This window comes from Megalops cyprinoides, chromosome 19, assembly GCF_013368585.1.
Source record: "Megalops cyprinoides isolate fMegCyp1 chromosome 19, fMegCyp1.pri, whole genome shotgun sequence".
Classification (NCBI taxonomy): Eukaryota; Metazoa; Chordata; class Actinopteri; order Elopiformes; family Megalopidae; genus Megalops; species Megalops cyprinoides.
This window is the reverse complement of record NC_050601.1, coordinates 20,369,456-20,389,794: the sequence shown is the minus strand read 5'-3', so window position 1 is coordinate 20,389,794 and position 20,339 is coordinate 20,369,456. Positions and strand designations below refer to the sequence as shown.

Here is a 20,339-nt window from a genome sequence, read left to right as displayed (position 1 = left end):
CGAACAATTGGGGCAATCTATCAATCTATCAAGATATTAGAGCAATGGATTCATATTCTCCTAATGTTGTTGAGCAAGAACTTGCAGGGTGGACACTGCAGTGCTCACTTTGAAGGAGTACTTGGCATTTAATGGACTACTGATTTTCTTAGTATTCACAGAGGGGAACAATGTAGAATAATCCAGAGACACTGAGAGCTCTTTTAGAAGGGAGGGTTTAGCTAGTGATTTGAGTTTGTCTGTCTTGGAGAGACAGATTTGAGTGAGTTTGAGATGGTGGTTTGATATCTAGGGTGAGATCTTAGCTAGGACATGTGGTAATGTGTGTGGAAACCTGTAAATCAGATGGGAAAAAGAACAGCTGTGTCTTAACCGAGTGGCAGAGCACCATCCTCTGGTAAAAAAAATTACCATTATAGTGACTGCAGTGGCATTTCACGCAAAAGAAAACAGGGGAGCAAGGGGATACAAAGTTACTCCAGGACTGAGTAAGGAATAGCCCAGTGCCACTACCCTGACCAGCATATCTGGGAGTACAAGACAGGATGTCAGCATAAGCCAGCACTGCAGGACTGGCATTGTTGTGTGGTAAAAAATAATCCATATTTCAGTGAGAGTGATGAACTGGGGGGAGAGGATAGAGGCCTGGGTAGAGATGAAGTCAACATCCTCAGCGACAGTTGGCATCCTACACGAGAGGCTGCCTGTAAGAGGGAGTCCGTCAGAGGAAGAAACCAGTGGGTGCCCTGAGATGCACAGATTGTATCAGTGTGGGGGATATCAGTGTTGGACACTATGTTCCCCTCTATTGAACTCTTCATGTAGACTCCCTTGTCTCCCTTGTCTAACGAGGGTACTGCTTCCACAGTTACAACAGAGAATGGGCTAAAAATGGTTACACACATTCTACAGTGTGACCCCTCTATCAGCTATTAGGTATACAAAGGGATATTCTGCTCTTACCTCAGTTTATAAAAGCACGTTAGTATTCCCCGTATGTAACAGGTAGGATCGATAAAAATCCATTTCATGTTTTTAAATCCAAATATTGTTGAATATCAGAAAGAATTGTCATGGTCATAAATTCAAGTACCAGACTTGGCATGAATTTTTCATGTGTTGGATAAAACTGCCTATAATCTCAAACAATGAAAACCCCTAAAAAATTAATGTGATATGGTGACCTTGTAAAGCAAATAAATCTAAACATTACTGCAAAATAATACCTGGACCACATAACAGACTTGCTCAGGTGTAAGCAAGCTAAAGCTGATAAATTTATTGTGGAAGTTTTTAATATAATTCTGAGGTTTCCTGCACTTAAGCACACCTGGTACATGATACAAGTGGAAATTTTCGGTTTGATTCTTTAGAGTTGCAATGTCCGGAAATGTTTTTAAACGCAATTTTTTTTCCTGCACATGGTTAAAACGACATCTTTGACTGTCAAAAATGTAATGCAAAGTAAGCTTGGTGCAATTCACTTGAGAACACCTCAGTGTTTTTCCACCCAGTACAGTAGGTGGCGATAGTCCACCTTTCAGTTGATTTCAAAACAGCCATTACACACAATTCAAAAAGAAGACCGGACTGTGTTCTTCCTGTCCTTCATTCAGTGGGTTAGCTAGCTTAGTGCGTTTGGAGAACAGTGAACTGTGAAATTTATTTTCATTAATATTCACGTAGTGAAATAAATGTGATAATGCATTTTTCCTCAGGCGGCTTAGTCGGTTGACAGATATGTTCGCGAAGGCAGTTTTAGTATGGATTTTCGGACAGAAGTTACCTTTCGCTACTGTTACCAATGGTGACAAGATGACGCTCTAGCCAGTTAGCGTGATTTATTCAAATTAGCCAGTTAGCTAGTTGGCCAGCTACAGGAGCAAGCAAACATGGTAAGTTCCTCGCTGTGTCGCTCTAAGGAGCCATAGAATTATTTGTCTGTATTTCTGATAAAGAATTATAACTTGTTAGCATGCTGCCATGTAGTTCGTCAGTCATCTACCTAAGGCTTGCTAGTGTAGCTTGGGTCCAAATCCAGATGGCTGCATAACCTATAACTAGGTAACGCTAGCTAGATGTTTGTCATCTTAGCTATGTAAGTAGGCGTAAAGTTACCCATGTTGGAATTTGCTTGGTAGGTAATTAGCTAAATATATGCACAATTTGAAAGTTGTCATTGAAAGTTCATTCATTTATTTTACTGCAGGCTTTTTTACAGAAGAAAGGATTGCAAGGTAAGTACACTTCGAAGCGAGCTGCCTCTAACTGACCAACATACATAAATGTTCGATAAATAGTTAAAGACGCATGCAATGAAAAATACAGTATTGTGTGAACTCAAGAGAGGATTCTCTTTGCCCAACTCTCACCCGTTAAAAGGTGCCTGAGGCCAGAAAGCAAGGGTTGATATAACCCTTCTATGTACAGCGTGGCCGCGTTAGATTGGTTTTTATTGATGGAGCATCTAAGCCATTGCACATATTTAAAAGGAGTTCTAAGTTTTAATCTTTTTTTTTGGTGGTGACCAATTAACCATTGCCATCACGAAAGCCAATTTCCAAAAGCGCAATATCAGCCATTTTCACGTGACTTGCTATTATTTTGGGCCAACCTGATATATTCATAGAGAAGCCTTTTTTCTTCGTTGCAGAACGATTACATTATGGAAGTTAGGGGTTGACTCATTCATATTCATACTCTGCAGTTTTGTCCTTCTCCTAACAGTCCCCAGCTGTCTACCCCAAATCTGTCCTGAATATTGGTGTTTTTGCCATCAAATCAATATATACTATGTATGTCCAGCCTTGATATTACTCTTTGTGTTGGTGGCCTAACGTGTTATACGGCTAACAGAAAACTGGATTAAATTGAGTTGTTGTAAAATTGTGGCAGACTCTCTGGGGAAGACCCTGTCACCAAGTCGTGCCACTGAAAGAAGGGGGGTCTTGCCGTCGCGCAGCGGGAAGAGGTGAGAAGCAGCATCTGTCCTGGGAGGGGTGACTGAGCCCCCAAACCCACAAAATCACAACACACAAATTACTGCAGAGTAGGATCGTCTGTGTCCCTTGTGATTTTGTTAACCATGTATAGATAGGCATTTTGATGACTTGGTAAAAGTAGCGGTGTATTTGCTTGTTTTGTTTGTTTTTTGTTTTTCTTATCTAGCCAGTTCAGCCTATAAATGCAAGCACAAACAACATTCTGGTTGTTATAATGTAATTTGCATTTAATTACATTTGCATTATTACGTCATTGTGGTGCCAGATTCCATTCTCCAGAAGGAAAATAAAATTGTTGTGAAACATTTTAGCAATTTAAAAGTATGATCTGTGTATTCATATGTATATCAGTCAGTGTCATATTTTGCCAGGTCTTTATTGGACGATGACTTCTTCAGCAAATTGGCAGAAGAGGCTGAGAAGGAAGACGAGGTAGGTCAGCACCGACAGTTTGATGTTCTCAGCTGTCGTGTCTGTGAACATAGACGGGTTCGCCAAATCTGCTGTTGTACTGCTCATAGCATTGTGATGCACTTATTTGGAAGTCGCTCTGAGTAAGAGCATCTGCTAAATGACGTATTGTAATGTAATGTAATGTAACTGGGTTTGGGCTTGCTTTCATTACAGGAGTCTGATGTATCTGAGGCGGATCCCATGGCTCTGCTGGAGAGCATGAAGGCAAGGTCTTGGCGAAACGTTTGCAAGTGAAACTTAAATGTTTCCGAGTCCCGAGTCGCTTGAGTGTCAGAAATGGGAAAATGTGGAAGCAGCTGTACAAAAGAAGGAACTTATTTTTCACAAGTTGTTCATTTGGGGAAACCTGTTAAGGGTAAAGTGTCTGTGACCCCAGGCAATGACATGAGTGCATGCCTGCCGAAGACCTGCGACTGTCAGGCTTCATGAAGAAAATCGAGAACATCTAACTGTAAAATCCAGGCCTAGAACGGTACAGCAAAGCATTGCTCTTTTTTTAGCGAGGCAAACCATTCCTTTGTCTGTGTTCTTGAGTAGGACACCGACGATATGGATGAGGATCTCTTTGGGTCAAAGAAGAAGACGAGCTACACTCCAACTCCTACAGTCGCTAAGAGTGCCAGGGATGGAGATCCTAAAGAGCATCCTACCAAATCAAAAGACCCTTTGAAAGTACCAGAAACAGGTGCATTCCAGCCCTTAAACTGCATGCAGTCATACACAAACAGAAACAAGGGTTCTGTAGCTACCATCCAGCAGACACTCCATCTCTGCCTTAATTTAAATAAATATGGATTTTCCTGCTGTCTTCAGCCCCCTGGGCTGTTAAAGTACTGTGTGTTTTAGCGCTGGAACACCTAAAGTCATTGTTCAGCTATTCCCTTTAGTGGCTGCTGTCTTGGCTGATGTCCCTCCAGCCTTGTTTCCAGTCCAAAATGGCTGCCAGTCTGGACTTCCATTTTCCTTATGGGTGCTGAATTTGCATTTTCAGGACTGCCAGGGGACATGTGGAATATTAAAATGTGGAAATGTGCGATATGGTTATTAATCATTGTACCCATATATAATTCATAATCAGAAACCTATTTGCAACTGACAAATAGGATTAGTCAGTTGTCTGAGTCATCTGGGTCATGAGCATGGCCACCATTTAATCACTGCCTGTAGCTGCATTTATTATCAGTAAAATTTTATTATTTGTGTTCTGAATTAAATCAATCAAAATTTATTTCATATGGAGCTGTTATCAAATGTTGCCACAGTGTATTACTTAGAAAGAATTCAAGCAATAGCAGAAACAACATGGAGTGGAAAAAGAAGAGCAACTATGCAGTTACAACAGAATAAATTGCTTTAATTTAGTAACACTTAAAAAATGCTATTTTAGGCTGTGCTTGTTCAAGAGCACCACCTGCTGGTAATCAGATAAAATTTCTGTTTCATAAAGTTTTTATCCTGGCATGAGTAATGTGTACTGAATTGGAGAAAAAGGGTTCCATTAGTCATGGAAATGTGCATAATTGTCTCCAACTTTCATTCACACACTACGTTATTGTCATTTAGCAGAATTTCTTATCTTAGAGGGACTAGCACCGTGTGTGCAATAAAGTGGTGTGGGAAATTGCACCAACATGACACCAATAACCTCATAAACTAGCACTGGCTAGTGCAATAATGTCATTTTTCCTATTTTTTCCTGCTAGGCCTTTGATTGTCAAATTACTTCTTTCGTTCAGAACATATTGCCTAGATGCTCTGTCAGTGCAAACTACAGTGATGGTTCCTGAAGGGAAGCTTACAACTAAGCAGTGGATGCACTTTTTCTTGTGCAGTAGCATATTATAATAATTGTGTTGGAATGCATCATATAATATCTGCATTGTAATCCTTCCACCATAACATATTGAATCACAAGAATTGTATTCATACACACAGTCCTGTTGTGTAGCACATTGTTATTGGGCCTGAGCACCCTGTTAATATCACATTTGATATAATGTAGAATTTTTTTTATTAAATAAGAACTTTTACATTTTACATTTACCTATCCAGAGCAATGGCTATATGAACAAAACTGTGTATGTGGAAACTGTCAGTACATAATATGACATAAGAGATGTGTGTATAAATCCAGTGCTCTCTACTGAAAGCATAGTATGCTATACAATAGGGAGAACCTCATTAACCTGAGAACCGACAGTCACCAATGCACCATACTGAAGAGGTAGTATACTTTACAGTCAGGAGATCAAGACTAGCAATGTGTAAAACACTGCTGCAGTGAGTGCAGAACAGAAAAGCCTTAGAAAGAAAGCTACTGTAATCTATCACCTGATTGATATGTTTCATGGAAAGATTTGTAATGCGGACTCCTGTCTGGCCTGTATCTCTATAGATGACGTGCTCCTCGATCAGAAGAGGCCTAGTTCTCTGGCTGCTGCGACTCGCGGCCATAGGAAGTCCAACCTGGCAGGTCAGATGGTCGTCTGTATTTATGGCACCCTTGTGCAAAATGCAGTTTTTCTCCCACTAAAATCCATCATATGATGACTTAATGATATAACACTGTAAATACTTGTGTTAGGGCTGCTGCTTTTCTGTTTAAAGTCAAATTCAAGTTTTTTCAGCCAGTTTTATTCAAAGAGCTAAAAAGAAGCAATACTTCTTCATGGTTTTGCCCCTTAATGATACCCTGTTTTCCGGGAATTTCCAGTTGTACATTAGTCCAGTCTCGCTGCAACAACCTTTGTACTCGTGTAGGAGCGCTTAAGCAACATGAATGCAATCCGATACACTCACATGCAGCCAACGGCTAATTTTCACTCTACAGTTCACACAGGTCACCACAGGAGAGTGGGCACATACAGGGTTGGCACTACTCCAATAATGCCTTCCAAGCAAATGGAAGGCACCCAACAAATCGCAGGGTGCCCGAGAGCTGTAAAACGAAGGAACCCTGACCAGCCTACCCACCCCTATCCCCAAGTGAACAAAGCCAGTTTGTTCTTTGCTGTGGCGTCCCAGTTTTTGTCAACAGTTTAAAATCACGGCCAGTTTCAAACCTGGATCAAAGGGCTCACCTAAACTCAAGCTAAGTGCCTTTCCAACTGAGCCACCAGGGATCCCAGAACAGTAGCTCTTGTCCTGGGGGAAAAAAATACACATGCATGTTTTTAGGAGGCAGAACCACGGTCTCTCTCTTCTATCTAGCCATTATTTCTTCCCGTGGTCAAGCTGTTGTCCATACAGACAACAACAAAAGTCTCATACACTGTATGGACATGGCTCATTCCTGTGAAGACAAACGTTAGCTGCATTAAATGCTGAAAAAGCTGTGCGTTAAGCATATCCACAGATCACCAAGCAACAGAACAGTGCCTGTTGAAGTCATATTGTGGTAGTTGCCATGCAGCACTATATGTGGAAATTAGGCATATTCATAATATGGAAAATATTTAATTTGAAGTGCCCAATTCTATTTGAAAATGTGAATTCTGATTCAAAATGTTAAATCCACATTGTTGTCTGATTCAACAAGCGTGGGATAGTCAATGCCCAAACTTGATGATCTTTCGGTCCCAGCCTGATGATAGTGACCGAATGAAGTTTATACTTAAGCAGTTGATGCATTTTTTTCTTGTGTAGCAGAGCATCATTATGTTTGTGTTGGAATGCACCATATAAGAAATCTACATTGTAACCCTTCCCCCATCACATGTTGTATCACAAGAACTTTATTTATTATTGATACTAGGGCTGGGCGATATAGTCATTGCGATATATATTGAGTAGCTATTTTTAGCGCAATAACAACTATCCCCGGTATGTGGCGTTAGGTTTCCTCACGTATTGTTTTCCCTTGAGTCATACATGATGCGTGAGCACACCTCCAAAGTTCCGTGAAATGCTTCCAAGGCAGAAAAATATCACTTGTATCTATATGTGGGTTAACTTACCTATTAGCTTTGAATGGGAAGAAACCTGACGCCACATGCCGGGGATAGCTGTTATTGCACTAAAAATAGCTATTTGATATGTATCGCAATGACTATATCGCCCAGCCCCAATTGATACACACAGTTCTATCATACAGCATTTTCATTATTGCTAACCAGAGTTGGGGGCAAAATTATGCCCAAAATTTTCTGTCCAAAACTCTGGATTTTATTTCTGCAGATATGGACGATCCGTTGGACGACTTGCTGGATGACCTAGGGACCATAAAGGAGCCAAAGGACACCAAGAGCACAGTTACAGAGAAGACGGGTCTGTCCACGTCCGAGCCTCAAAAAACTACAAAGAAGGAGGAAATGGGCAAGGGTAACATCACCATCAAATTTAAATTTGAAATATTTTGTTCCATAGCTTTGCTGTAGTACATGCTTTTTTGCTTGAATGATTGATTGGAAACCCTTTCATGACTTCATAGCACACTGGAGACTATACCCCTCAGACATCTGTGCATAGCTTCCAGTGGCCACGGAACAATGCCAAGGTCTGATGAGAAGACAGCAACTTATTTGTTGTTACAAATGTTACCACCGTTACTTTTCGGGCTTTTTACACACGGGCATTATCCTAAAAAGTGACAAGAACTGCTTCATTCCCTAATGATTTGGTACAGTAGTATTACGAGTAGCAGCCTCTGAGCTTTATTGATGCATATTTCTCTTGTCTATCTTGAGCCAGATCAAATGAATGGCTGTAGTCCTCTCTTTGTACATTGTGATGATTTGTGTCTTACTGTTTAAAATTTGAATTAATGTCAGTTATGTGTGCCAGATTATCGCTAACTGACAGTATGGGCACTACCAGCTTCAGTTCTGTGTAGGCATGAGAGGCAAGACAGGAATTCATTTAGGCAAACACTCAGTCTCCACAATAATGGTCTACAATATTAGTGTCAATAAAAAATGATTGATTGTAAATGTTTCTGAGCAGGCACCATGTCAATATGTCAGGGAAAAGACTGGCTTGTAGTTGGCAATTGGAAATCAAGTGCTTTTTCATTAGCTATGCATTCTAGAAGAGGACTGTCACAGGCTGGTGCCAGAGCTGGAAGAAAATTATGTAAAGAAATGAAGATTTACCTGCTAGAAACAGTTTCCTGCTTGTCAATGTCCATAGAGTATATCGTGTAATGTTTATTACATAACATTACACTATAACATTACACTATATATTCAATGGACATTAATTACCACTGGGTTTAAGGGCGCCTTTCCTCCTACAGCAACGCCCCCTGCACGAGCCCCAAAAAAGCGGGACGAGTTAACGTTCGACGACGACGAGGATGACCTGATGGATGCGCTGGGCTTCGGGGAGAGCCCCAAAGGGAAGACAGGACTGTTTTCAGGCAAAAGGGAGAGGTAGGAACCCTCTCTGCTGAGGACCGTTTTGGTTGTTGATTTTGGGTGCAGTGCTGTGGCCCCATTATGCCAGATGTAGAAAAGAGCACATGCACGGTAAGATCAACCCTCACACTCGTTCCACCCCCATGTAGTGAGCCTCCACCATCAACAACCACCCGGCTGGACGAGATCCTAGGACGGGGAACCTCCCCGAAACTCCTTGAGCGCCCTCCTACTGGGGAGAAGAAAGACCCGCAGCAGGAAAAGAACCCCATCACAAAAGGTATGGGTCTGACTGACAGGGGCTTGCGTTCACTGCGTTCCTCACTGGGATGCCGCTGTATCTGATGCTCATACGTCATTATCAGTTCCTTTGATCAGTTCCAAAACCAGTTTTGTTCAACACTTAACATCTTTTAAAACATTTTTTGGTCTGTCTTTCTCCTTTAACGTAATGATGGCCTCGCACCTCCTTGGCACGATGTTAAGCAAGGTCTAGAGATATTCTCAGAGGCGCATCCCATGTGGCATATAAAGCAGTAAACAGATCTCCAGGGTCATAACCTTGCCTAAACTTTCACCCACAAGGTTCTTGATGGGATTTTAGTTAGGGGACTGTGATGGGTTTGCTTTTTGAAAATTTTTCTCTGTCTCTGTAGCTCTCACCCATGTCCATTTAAATATGTATTTTCCTTTTCATTTATGAATCTTGGCAAGGACTATACTTAACTGTTTGCACATCTCTTTATGTCTCTGCTGTAGTACACAGAGGAAGAAGCACAGATACTTCATGTAGAGTTCCGTGGTTAGAATAGAGCTGAAATATCAGGCTGTCTCAACAATACCTGTAACTAACTCTAGAACACCTTTATCCAGGTATAATGTCATGTGTTTATTTTGTGTTGTAAAAAGGAACAATTGTGGTTTCTCCCCTCAGATTCACTCTTCGGTGAGGACGACTTCACATTCGGCTCATACCAGCCCAGCATGGCGTCCCCCCTGGAGGGCCGGCAGTCCCGCAGGCAGTCTGTCAGGTACGGTGCTTCCCCTCGGTCGGCCGGGCCACCACAGTACCGCACAAAGCGACAGCCTTTCTGAATCTCGTCCCCTCTTTCAGGTTCTCCACCGAGGATGCCGGCCAGTCACCAGAGAGGAAACCCCGATCTGCCCCGCCCTCCACGCCCACCACAGCGCGCCCCAGCAAGCCAGCAGCCGATTGGCTGGGGCTCAAGCAGGAGGAAGAGGAGGTCAAATCGGAGGAGCCCTTGCAGGCAAAGGGCAGCCTGAAACCCCCCTCGTCGCCTGGGCCTTCAGCGGAAAGCAGCCGCCCCTTTTCAGGCGGCGGCGCCACGTCGGGCGCAAAGCTCGCCGAGACCACGCCCTCCTCTCCCAAAGCCGTCCATTCAGCCGCCAAGCCAGAGGGCTCTGCTGGTCAGGGGGATGACGATTGGCTGGTCGGGGCACTGACGCGGAAAAAAACTCTAGCTGCGACAAGGTCAGAGGAAAAGAAGCCGCCCACTCCAAAGCAGCGAGAGCTACAGGGGCTCGGAGAGGAAGTGGATTTGGACTCACTCCTTAGGTAAACTCAGTCTGGGACTCTGATCCTATCGAGGAATATCTTTTTCTTTATAGATTGTCCCTGTAAGTATTTGTTAAAGATTATGGTGAAAATGTAAAGACACACAAAGTGAGAGGAGAGCAGTCATCATATTCACAGTGGGTGCATTTACTTTTGACTGTACACATATTCAATGGTTTTGTCCGATGGCCTGCTGTAGGACAAAGTGCAACGCATTCAGATGCCTAAGCACATATCTGTTTGATTAAAAAAAAAAACTTGACAACATCAGAAATGGCTAAACAAATGACCAACCAAGGTTAACTGAGTGAAAAGTGATGACAGTTTTGCTAGAACAGATTCCAGACATTCTTTACCTGTCCAATTTTTCACAGTAAACCTAGCTCACCTGCTCCGAGAAGGAAACTGGAGGAGACACCAGCTCCCAGCAAAGAGCCTCGGTATGATTTATGAATGGGAATTACTCTGCTCCTTGGGTATTTTTAAAGTCATCATCATATAAAATCCGTAAATGTAGTCATACAAAATACTATTTGATTGTGGCTGATCAGTGTTTCTATCCAGCCAATAGGGTAGAGCTATAGAACAGTTCTGTGGACATTGAGATCATTTTTATTTGCTTCCAACAGCAGTTCTCCTTTGCCCTGGGAGACGCCTCGTAGGCAGGCCAATTCCCCCCACCTCTCTGGCCCAATGAAAGAGGACCAGCCCAAGCCTGGTAAGTCATCCATACCTCAATAATAAATATAAACAACTTTCCATCTGAACATAACTTTCTAGTGAGTCTTTAATACTGATTTTACCTGGTTGCTATCATAAATTACTAGGCACTAGGATGTGCTTCAGCATATGTATTTTTACAGGCATCTTTCTGTAGGTGTTTGCTAATATTGAGAAAATATCAAATATGGAGCACTTTCCTGCATACTAACTCTTTTCATAACAAATTATTTCCTATTTTTCCTAAGTCAAATCCCCTTCTAGCAGTTTTGCAGAACTAGACCAATTTAGTCTGCCTTCCCCTGTCCTGTCTCAAACTGAGCATGTGCGAGAGACCAGACAAGCCCCTGCAACTGGAGTAGAGATATCTGCCCAGTTACATCACGGTCAGCCAGAAGCTAAATCACCTGAGCTGAAAAGGCAGTCTCTCAGCAGGAGGTCACAGTCAGAGTACGCAGACACACAAACCCACACGCAGACCCCAGGTCTGGAGCGCTCGTCTCCATCAAAGTTATCTCAACCTGAACACCTCCTCAGTACATCTGGTGACGCACTGTCTGTGCATTCAGACCAACGGTCCTCACTCTCTAAGGCAGTCCGCCCAGAGGCCAACACCGATTCTACGCAGAACACAGATACCATAGGTTCTCTGCGCCGTGCATCCCCTTCATCCAAAATGATGATCCAACGGGAATCCACACCTCCACCTCACTTCACACCTTATCCTGTTGCACAGCATCCGTCCATTTCAGCGCCAGTTAGTGAAAACTTGCCACAAATCCCTGCTCCTGTTCCCCAGATCTCAGAGGCAAGTTCATCCCTCGCTCCCGGCCCCTCTCCCCTCCTAGCCTCTGGTCCCCCTGCTAGCCCCCATCCATTCCAGCCTTCCCTGCAGGGTCAGAGGGCGCCGGCATGGGCCAATCAGGTGGAAGCCTCCCCCTCCTATCCTGTCCAACCACGGCATATGCTTCCCAGCACCATGCCTGATACGCTGCCCAGCACCATGTGGTGTAGGTATTCTGTGTATGCAGAGAAGGCTGACAGTCCAGTCTGTTTTTTTTTCAGTAATTTGTCTCCTCCTCTGAAAGTTCATTGAGTGTTAAATTAGGTATTCGTTTTTGAGCTGGCTCAAACCGCAGAGTGAATGTTAAATATATGCTGCTTCTCTGTATTTTGTTATGTTCTTGTTTTGCAGTGCCACTTCAGAGACAAAGGGAGAAGAACACACCTTCTGTCCAGTCTCAGGTATGCAGAAGCATGCCAGGCCAAGATGTCACACATTTGGGGGTGAAAAGATTAATACTGGTTGAGAGGTAGCAGTGAATAGATTAATACCGGTTGAGAGGTAGTAGTGAATAGATTAATACCGGTTGAGAGGTAGTAGGGAATAGATTAATACCGGTTGAGAGGTAGCAGTGAATAGATTAATACCGGTTGAGAGGTAGTAGTGAATAGATTAATACCGGTTGAGAGGTAGTAGGGAATAGATTAATACCGGTTGAGAGGTAGTAGTGAATAGATTAATACCGGTTGAGAGGTAGCAGTGAATAGATTAATACCGGTTGAGAGGTAGTAGTGAATAGATTAATACCGGTTGAGAGGTAGCAGTGAATAGATTAATACCGGTTGAGAGGTAGCAGTGAATAGATTAATACCGGTTCAGAGGTAGTAGTGAATAGATTAATACCGGTTGAGAGGTAGTAGTGAATAGATTAATACCGGTTGAGAGGTAGTAAAATGACTACTCAGAAGGTATCAAGGATAGAAGCAACAAAACAATGAGGATTCATTCAAGCCATTCTTGGGTGCCGGCAGCGTAGTATCTAGTTGTACCAAAGGAGCAGCCATGCCAAGGATGGTGTGTCATATTTAGGGATGTAACTTCGTCTACACCAGTTTGTTAGCTGAGTTATATTAGCTAGCTAGGTAGTAAATGCAGTAGAAAATATTTTGTAGTCATTCAGATGACAGGACTGTGATTTCACAGCAAGAGAAAACTGCGGGAAAGATAACATGCAGGAAAAACACAGGGGTATCACACCAGACTCCAGCACACACAGTCTGGTCTGTAGGTCGTACAGGTCACCTGCCATGTTGGATTTTGTGCTAAACAGGCCTGGCTTCAGCTCGGCCCCTGGTCAATGACGCATTCAGCTGTTGATTTGCTTAATTTCATTCCAAAGTTCTGATTTGTAAAGGAGCCACTTGCTGAGAATAAAGCAAAATAAAGACACCAAAATGTGACATCTGAAATGATTCTAAGTCAGATGTGTGACCTCTTTTCTTTTTATTTTTTTTTCTTTTACATCAGGTATCCCTTTCTGCAGATAGCCTTCAACCACTACCAGTGCAGCAACAGGTACTCTTTTTTTTTAATAAATCTTATTAAGCCTCAATCTTAATAAATGGACTGAAAATGTTTTGCATTAACAAAAAACATGGTGGCTTTGACTTCACTATTTCCAGGCTTCTTAAGCGTGGGATGTTAAAAATCCTTCCTAATTGTGTGTACAGCTAGCGCAGTCCCACCACAGGGGACTAGGGGGCACTGTGGAGTTGGGTGCTGTGCTGACGCAGAGGGTGGAGACAGAAGGAATGGCTTCACAGGCTTACATCATCCACCTGGAGGGACAGGTACTGTAAAGGAGACCTCCTCAAGCTGAGCCTCTATTCTCTGGACTGTGGTCTTGGTCTTTCACGGGCCACTCTGTCGTCTTGTCAGTGTGGCCCGTCTGTGCTGCGTGTCTCTGTGTGCCCGTCACTCAGAGTGCGCTGACCGCCTGCTCCCTCCCTCCCCAGGCGCGGAGCATGCAGCTGGAGCGGGACCAGGCTCGTATGCTGCTGGAGAACATTCAGCACAGGCACAAACAGGACATGGAGCTCATAGAGAGTAAACACAGGTGTGGCTGTGCTGTGTGGTTGTAGCTGTAGAGACAACTCACCTCCTCCCTCAAAGGATGGGCCTCTTGCCTTGGTGGCTTGTGTGGCCTCTATCCTTGAAATGTCTCTGACAGGTATTGTGACCTCTGGCCTTGGTGTGTCTCTCAGGGGTAGTGAGGCCTGACCTCTGTTGTGTCTTTTAGGGTTAGTGTGACCTTTGACCTTGGCATGTCTGTTAAGGCTAGTGTGACCCCTGACCTTGCTGTGTCTCTCAGGACTAGCGTGAAGCTGCTTGAGGAGTCGCTAGCCCAGCGGGAGGCGCGGTGGCTGCAGGAGAAGCAGGACCTCGCGGAGCGTCTGGCCACCGCCACTCGGCTGGCGGAGCAGGAGCGCTCCGAGCTGCAGGCCCAGTACCAGCGCCGGCTCAGCCAGATCCAGGAGGACAGGGACTCTGAGGTGAAGCGCCTGCAGGAGCTGCAGAGGTACTGTGAGTCCACGAGCCCGATCAGAGCACTGCTCACTGGGCATCCAGTGCGCGGGGTGTCTCACCTGCCTGCATGCGTCCTCGCAGGAAGTCCATCTTGGAGATGAAGAAGGACCACGAGGAGCAAGTTCAGAGGCTGAAGCGGCTGAAGGACGAGGAGATCGATGCTGTGACCAGCGCTACCTCTCAGACACGGTGACGCACCCACGTCCCTCAGCTCCTCACATACCAGACCGAACCTCCGCTCCTCAAAAGCAGACTTCAAAATGCACCCTTTGCCCTGAAACGCCGAACGGAGTCCATTTACATTTACATTTATTCATTTGGCAGACGCTTTTATCCAAAGCAACTTACATAGGTTACAGTTCATTACAATGTTATCCAGATATTTACTGAGGCAATTGTGAGTTAAGTACCTTGCCCAAGGGTACAGCAGCAGTGTCCTAGCGGGGATCGAACCGGCAACCTTTCGGTTATGAGTCCTGCTCCTTAACCACTATGCTACACTGCCGCCCCATTTCCAGCAGAGATCATTTTTTGGGTCTTCTTCCAAGCAGGTCCCTGACCGTGGTGATCGAGCAGATGGAGCAGTTCTCCCGCAGGCTGGGTGACCTGTCATCCCGAGTGGAGAGTTCTCATGAGCACACCGCCCAGGGCTTGGAGCTGGGGGCCCGACAGAGAGACGAGCAGCTCCGAAGTACTGCAGATCCCGTCACATGCACCGACACACACTCACCTACATTCACTGTTAACGCACATTAACACTAACCTGTGAGTACTACCAACACACATTAACGCTGACCTGTGAGTACTACCAACACACATTAACGCTGACCTGTAAGTACTACCAACACACATTAACGCTGACCTGTGAGTACTACCAACACACATTAACGCTAACCTGTGAGTACTACCAACACACATTAACGCTGACCTGTGAGTACTACCAACACACATTAACGCTGACCTGTGAGTACTACCAACACACATTAACGCTGACCTGTGAGTACTACCAACACACATTAACGTTAACCTGTGAGTACTACCAACACACATTAACGCTGACCTGTGAGTACTACCAAAACACATTAACATTAACCTGTGAGTACTACCAACACACATTAATGCTGACCTGTGAGTACTACCAACACACATTAATGTTAACCTGTGAGTACTACCAACACACATTAACGCTGACCTGTGAGTACTACCAACACACATTAACGTTAACCTGTGAGTACTACCAACACACATTAACGTTAACCTGTGAGTACTACCAACACACATTAACACTAGCCTGTGAGTACTAACACACATTAACACTGACCTATGACTATTACCAACACACATTAACACTAACATTTGAGTATTACCAACAAAGTAGTACTGCCCAATGTATACTGCAAACATACTGACACGGCTTACCACTGACTGACTACTGTTCCACCAGTCTACATGCCACATGTTCCCACTTATGATGAGAATTTTGAAACACATGCACAAAGGTTCTGTCAGCCCTGCTTTTTAACAGAATAATTTATATGCCTTCAATGAGCAGACTGCTTGGATCAGATTGTAACATTATGTAGAAATGATGTGATTCTGAGCTGTGTGGTTATGTGTTATGCTTATTCATAATGACTGTTCACAGTGCTGAACCACATTGTGTGTGCTTCCGGCAGTCATGCAGGACCGTCTGAGCCAGCAGGAGAGAGCCATGGGGGAGGAGCGGTCCCGGCTAAAGGAGGTCATCACAAAGATGGAGGCCCAGCTGGCTGAACAGCAGAGACAGCTCGAGAAGGTCAGAGCCACGGGTTGTAACTCTGGTGCACATCGGAGCCAGGGGTCAAAACGCTATTGTTTAACTGTAGCTTAATTAAGAAAATGTTTCTGAGAAAATATGTCATGGTTGCAGTGACATTACACGGATGTGAATTGCGCATCGCTCTCGGTCAGGTTTTGACGTCGCTTGCACTGCAATGTGCTTCTGCTGCAGGAGCGCTGGAGAGTGTCGGCGGACCAGGCCAAGGCGGAGTCGGCGCAGAGAGCCCTGGAGGAGGAGAGGCGCTCCATGATGCAGCACATCTCCATAGAGAGGGAGGAGCTGGAGAGGGCTAAGGTGAGGTAGGGGTGCGCTGTGCTCCCCTAACGGCGTGCCACAGGGTGTGCTGAGTGTTTCAGAGCGCTGTTAGAGGATCAGTGATGTGTAATGGAGTGTGCTGTGCATTTCAGAGCGCTGTTAGAGGATCAGTGATGTGTGATGGAGTGTGCTGAGTGTTTCAGAGCGCGCTGGTAGAGGATCAGTGATGTGTGATGGAGTGTGCTGTGCGTTTCAGAGCGCGCTGTTAGAGGATCAGTGATGTGTGACGCAGCGCAGTCTGTATTTCAGAGCGCGTTGTTGGAGGGGCAGCAGTGTGACGCAGTGCGGTCTGTATTTCAGAGCGCGTTGCTGGAGGAGCAGCAGGCCGTGATGAAGCACTGCGCTGAGGAGAGGAGGAAGCTGACGGCGGAGTGGGCGCAGTTCCACACCCAGGAGAAGCAGCGGCAGGAGTGGGCGGAGCGGGAGGCCCGGCGGGCGTTGGAGAGGGACGCCAGCAGAGAGGGCTCCATCATCAGCATGGCACAGGTACGCCGCGCAGACACTACAACGACAAGCGCCGAGCGCAGCTGTGTATCAGCCAGGATCCTCAGCCGTGATTCCTGCAGCGTGGCGTTCGGTGGTTGCGCGGCGGCAGCGCTCGGACGCCGGGCGGGGCAGCTTAACGAGCTGCATCTCTCTCCCCCCCCCCGTGCTGCGGCAGGAGCAGGCGGACCTGAAGCTGCGGGCGGCCGAGCTGAGGCAGCGCGAGGAGGCGGCGGCGCGGGAGAGGGAGGCCCTGCAGCGGCAGGGGGAGGAGCTGGAGCAGGAGAGAGAGCGCGTCAACGCCGCCGCCCTGCGCCTCAAAACCCGCGCCCAGGAGCTGGAGGGCTTCAGCAAGGTCCGCATCACAGCGTCGCGCTCCAAACCAGCATTACAAAGGGCACAGCTAGCTCGTTAAACACAGAGCCTGATGGTGCGCAGCAGTGTGGTAGGGCTGGTGACCCAAAGGTTGTCAGTTCCATTCAGAAGTGGGCCACTGCTGTTGTGTCCTTAAGCAGGCTTCTTAAGCTGACTTGCCTCAGAAAAGACTTGGTTCAGTAAAGACTCAGACTTGCCTCAGAGTGACTTACACAGCTTATTATACAGCCTTATACGACCTTTGGCCAGCTTTTATAAACGAGTAAATATGAAACCTCTGTAAGTCGTTGTGGATAACAGTTAAGCAAGAATGTAAAAAACGAAATGAAATGAAGAGAAGTGTGTGACGTGTGCTGTGTGCTTATGCCGTGCTTTGTTTTGTCAGCTGGCGTCGGAGAGGTACGAGGAGGGCGAGCGCGCCCTGCAGGAGGCGCGGAAGCTGGAGACGGAGCACCTCTCCCGGCTGCGCACCATCCACACACAGATGGAGCGCCTCCGGGAGCAGGAGCAGCACCTCCACCAGGCCAGTGTGGGCGTGACGCGCATTACACAACGCTACTCTATAGCGGCGTTTCCCACACCTCTCCTGGAGGACCCCTTGTCCTGCATGTTTTAGATCTCTCCCTGCTCCAACACAGCTGATTCAGATGATCAACTCATTATGAACTCCTGAAGCTGCTTAATGACAAACTGATCAATGCTGGGAAACGCTGCTCTATAGCATAGTCCAACAGGCACATGCATTTGCTACATTTCGCGGTATGTAAGGGCCATACAAATAGGTTACTTGAAATGCATACAGATGCAGCTGCTTGCAAGCCCCAGCAGTCCGTGGTAACTGTTTCTTTGTCCTGTTTTCCTGCAGGAGCAAATGAGAGTGACGGATCATCGCAGAGAGGAGGGGCTCCGCCAAGGTGTTCCCTTCACACCCCTGCCTCAGTCTGCTGCACCTGTCCTCCCAGGTACAGGAGCACAACTTTCGGTTTGATCAGGATCAATCAATTTCCTGTCGCAGGAAAATTTCTCATACATAACTGCTTCACAGGATTTACCAGTGGAAGACTTGTGTCCGCTTATGAACGTCACCGAGTGTGTGAGGTCCACAGAAGCAGCTTGTTGTGATGACTGTGCTGTAAAGAACTGTCTCTCTGCATCAGTATTTACTTTTAATGTCCCTCTGTCCTGCAGTATTTACCCACAATGCCCCTCTGTCCTGCAATATTTACCCACAATGCCCCTCTGTCCTGCAGTATTTACCCACAATGCCCCTCTGTCCTGCAGTATTTACCCACAATGCCCCTCTGTCCTGCAGTATTTACCCACAATGTCCCTCTGTCCTGCAATATTTACCCACAATGCCCCTCTGTCCTGCAGTATTTACCCACAATGCCCCTCTGTCCTGCAATATTTACCCACAATGCCCCTCTGTCCTGCAGTATTTACCCACAATGCCCCTCTGTCCTGCAGTATTTACCCACAATGCCCCTCTGTCCTGCAGTGTTTGCCAGCACTCCGCTGGTGCCACCCACCATGGTTCCCCAGCCCGTAAATCCACTCTCCAGCCCGGGATCAGCTGAGATGCAGGCCCGACTGGCACTGCTGCGTCACGCTGCAGAGAAGGTAACTTCACAGTGCTCTCAAAGACACCAGCTAGTGGTTAGTTTTTATTCTATACAGGCCCACAACTGTTTAAACAAGGTGAGCTTAATAGTTTCTACCATTTAATTGGGGTATAGGTATGTGAGGTATAGTATAACTTTTTATATTTTGGCAGGCAAAGAGCAATGTAAGCAATTGCTTCAGGGGTGTGACATTACAAGTTTAGATTAAAATGTGTTAGTATAAATGCATCTTCTGATTTAGCAGGTGGTGATGTCATTTGACAAATACACATTGTTAAACTAGGAAGTAAACCATCTTATTCAGAAAGCAAATGAGATGTCCTTTCAATGTGTCAGTGAAATTTGACTAACCACCAGCTCCTCTGACCCGTTTAGGACCGTGACTTTCTACAGGATGAGCAGTTCTTCCTGGAAACATTGAAGAAGGCACCATACAACACTACCTTCCACACCTCCTGATGGGACACACCTGTCTCCCTATACCTGCAACGAACCCACAAATTACAGATGTTAGAATCTGGCCAAGCAATCACTTGGATGAATTCATGACTGTCACATTTGAATTTGTGTTTTTTTTTTTTTTTTTTTTTAACTTAAATTTCTTTCATGGACACTTTGCTTCTTGGACACAGGCTAGTTTAGTGTGTTTCCTTCTGCAAGACTGTTGGAAATGCTGAGAAGAATTTATGGTGGCATTTCCATCATGGGTGACAAGGTACCCTAACCTCCGGGTTTACACAGTTATAATGGGTCAAAGTTTGTACATATGAACTATGAAAAATAGTTAAATGACCCTTCCTGAACATACATCTTTTGTTCCATATACAGACAACATTTAGAAAAGAGCTAACTTGTCCATTTTCACAATTGACATATTTGCTACATGTGAGATGCCATATTTACAAATTTCCTATTTCTTTAATTGTGTGTACTTGCATACAAAGAAAATCAATTTGGATATTCCACTACAAAGATATTTTGTTTACTCTACATTCAGAAATGACAAATCATTACAAAAGAGGATTGTTTTATTCTGTTTATATTGTATTTATGTCATCATTTCAATTTTGCCATCACAGGCCATGAAATTCTACAGTAATAATTTACTCAATATGGTAATGCTGATTTTGCACCAAAAATGTGTGGACGGTCACTTGAATAGTAATATGGATTAGTTTTCATACTACACGAAGATAAAATTATTTCTAAAAAGATGTTGAGTTTTTATA

The 20,339-nt window shown here is 45.1% G+C and overlaps 1 protein-coding gene across 2 annotated transcripts; it reads left to right on the top strand.

Annotated features, from left to right (window-relative positions):
• The first annotated feature begins 1,850 nt into the window (after positions 1-1,850).
• On the top strand, positions 1,851-19,999 carry LOC118795144 (fas-binding factor 1). Of its 2 annotated transcripts, none has more exons than XM_036553519.1 (29): positions 1,851-1,895; positions 2,210-2,237; positions 2,896-2,971; positions 3,374-3,434; positions 3,630-3,680; positions 4,014-4,161; positions 5,872-5,949; positions 7,653-7,796; positions 8,710-8,845; positions 8,980-9,110; positions 9,765-9,861; positions 9,945-10,406; positions 10,781-10,846; positions 11,039-11,124; positions 12,322-12,371; positions 13,438-13,485; positions 13,641-13,760; positions 13,926-14,026; positions 14,282-14,488; positions 14,578-14,685; positions 15,048-15,187; positions 16,173-16,291; positions 16,487-16,609; positions 16,931-17,116; positions 17,292-17,468; positions 17,874-18,011; positions 18,354-18,450; positions 18,987-19,108; positions 19,486-19,999. In XM_036553519.1, exons 1-29 carry the CDS (start codon positions 1,893-1,895, stop codon positions 19,567-19,569), a joined length of 3,387 nt encoding a protein of 1,128 aa, XP_036409412.1. In that variant the 5' UTR covers positions 1,851-1,892; the 3' UTR covers positions 19,570-19,999. The 2 variants fall into 2 exon arrangements, with proteins under 2 accessions (XP_036409412.1, XP_036409411.1); XM_036553518.1 differs by having other exon boundaries at positions 11,036-11,124.
• The last annotated feature ends 340 nt before the right edge of the window (positions 20,000-20,339 follow it).

What these genes read in the sequence shown, in the direction of transcription:
- LOC118795144 (XM_036553518.1), top strand. An exon ending in CACTACCAGTGCAGCAACAG is followed by an intron (nt 13,486 to 13,640) that starts GTACTCTTTTTT and finishes TTGTGTGTACAG; the next exon opens with CTAGCGCAGTCCCACCACAG. An exon ending in AGCTGGAGGGCTTCAGCAAG is followed by an intron (nt 17,469 to 17,873) that starts GTCCGCATCACA and finishes TTGTTTTGTCAG; the next exon opens with CTGGCGTCGGAGAGGTACGA.